General features: G+C 37.9%; 1 protein-coding gene across 2 annotated transcripts in view; it reads right to left on the reverse strand.

Annotated features, from left to right (window-relative positions):
* Nucleotides 1–241: 241 nt before the first annotated feature.
* LOC132124708 (A disintegrin and metalloproteinase with thrombospondin motifs 20) overlaps nt 242–2,222 on the reverse strand; it is a 106,741-nt gene continuing 104,760 nt past the window's right edge. For both annotated transcript variants that reach the window (XM_059535851.1, XM_059535852.1), the window contains 4 exons: nt 1,896–2,029; nt 1,521–1,612; nt 842–946; nt 242–512 (listed from right to left, as the gene is read on the reverse strand). In XM_059535851.1, coding sequence (XP_059391834.1) covers nt 429–512; nt 842–946; nt 1,521–1,612; nt 1,896–2,029 — 415 coding nt within the window. In that variant the 3' untranslated portion in view covers nt 242–428. The remainder of the gene's footprint in view (nt 513–841; nt 947–1,520; nt 1,613–1,895; nt 2,030–2,222) is intronic.

Genomic DNA, 2,222 nt, shown 5'->3' on the forward strand with positions numbered 1-2,222 from the left:
TGGATTATAAAAACGCTTTTTAAATTGTTAAATGAATCCCTTTCTGTCAAAACTCAAAGGATTTGACAGTTTGACACAACTAAAACTAAAAATTAACCCTTAAACGTGCTGTTGTTGAACACAAATGAGCAGAATTTGGTCATGGATGAATCTAACATTTAACATTGACCAAAGAACTTGCACAAGGGCACGCGACTACATCCGTGTTATGATCATCTCACCCATATTTGCGTATAAAACGAATCCAATCTGCACTCGATCCGTCCTGATCCGTGAAGACGCTCACAGTTATTTGGTTCAATATCTTTCAGAAAGTGCAGAAGTGGCACGTTTCGTACTTGTTCTGTTTAGCGTAGCTGCCAGACGTAAAAACCACACGGGATTGAGTCAGGACGAGTTTTCTCCAGCTGGTTTAGTGGATGACTTTCTTACTGGATTTTGACAAAAAGGCCCGTATGAGGAAGACACTTCCCACAGAAGCCACCGCAGCGGCCGTAGATCCTGCTACCGTCCTGCAACAATACACACAAACACCATTACATCACCGCCAACAATAACCATTAGTGTCATAATCAGTCTTGGCGGGAGCTGCTTTTAAAACTAATTCATTACAATCAGTTTTGTAGGTAATGCATTACAAGTAACGTGTGTTACGCAATCAGATTCCTTTTTTAAAGTAACTAGTAAAGTAATGCATTACTTTTTAATGAAATTGAAGGAAATATCGGAGTTACTTTGTTTCTCATGTATTGAGTGACAGCTCTGGTGCAGAGCGCTGGGTCTGAACATGATCTTACTGTACAATAATAATAATAATAATAATAATAATCCACGTCCTCACTTCTGAGCGGTGGACTTTGAGCATGACGTAGTTGCCTTGTGAAACCCATTTAGTGGATTCTGTGACCTTCAGTCCTGTTCCACTGAGATTTATACTAAACTGACCCTGAACAAGCAGAGAAGAGACAGATTATTAGTGCATTACATCGAAATAAGGTATTAAAACAATCTCCACACATTAAGGACAATAACTGTTTTTTGTTTTTTTTGGAAAGAAATAATGCTTTTATTCATCAAGGATGCATAAGATTGATCAAAAGTAGGAGTAAATATTTTTATAATACTACAAAAGGTTTCTATTTCTAATAAATGCTGTTCTTTTGAACTTTCTATTCATCTGCGAATCCTGAAAATTAAAATGCATTAAAGTTTCCACAGAAATACTGCACAGCACAACTGTGTTCAACACTGATAATAATCAGAAATGATTCTTGAGCAGTAAATCATCATATTATTCTGATTTCTGAAGATCATGTGACACTGAAGACTGGAGGAATGATGCTGGAAATACAGCGGAGCATCACAGAAATACATCACACTTTAACACAGATTCACACAGAACACAGATGTTTTGCATTAGAATAATATTTAAATTTTTTCTGTATTTTTGATCAGATAAATGCAGGATTTTGACGAGATTTGACCCTCCTCTAGTCATGTAGGAGCTGTAATGATGTTACCTGAGGACATTTAGCGGCGCTGTAGCAGTCTCCTGCGGACGCAAACGGGACGGAGCGACCGAACAACGTCTGACTGAACTTCAGATCAGTCGCTGAAACACAATTAATCATCCACTGAGAATTAGATTAAACTGTCAATCTGCAGTTTACAGTTCACAACAAAGTTTAACTTGATAACATTAATGCTCAATTATTATTAAATTAAATTAATTCGATTACTTTATTTCATAAATGCATTTCTATATATTTATAGTTTGTTTTATTGCTAAATCACTAGCTAATGCATTAGATAACGTTAAGCAATCAGACCATACTGTAAAGTGTGAGTGTGTATTGTGCATGATCGTTGTGTGATCAGCGAGGTGAAGGACTCACGGATGATGCGCATGCTGGAGAGATCGAGCCGTACGCGGTGAAAGACGGTGTAACCGGCCGCGGTGTAATCGTTCCTGCAGGCGCAGTCCTGCCGCCGACTGCCGTTATACGGACACTCAAACGGGTTCTGCAGCCTGGAAATATGATGGTTATACATGTATGTGAACACTAAACCAGTCATAGGAGTTAACTCCTAATAAAAGCTGAATAAATCATCTCTCCATTGATGTCTGGTTTGTTCGGAGGACAATATTTGTCTGAGATACAACTATTTGAAAATCTGGAATCTGAGGGAGCAAAAAATATCTAAATATTGAGGAAAATCAT

Source organism: Carassius carassius, chromosome 43 (genome assembly GCF_963082965.1).
Source record: "Carassius carassius chromosome 43, fCarCar2.1, whole genome shotgun sequence".
NCBI lineage: Eukaryota > Metazoa > Chordata > Actinopteri > Cypriniformes > Cyprinidae > Carassius > Carassius carassius.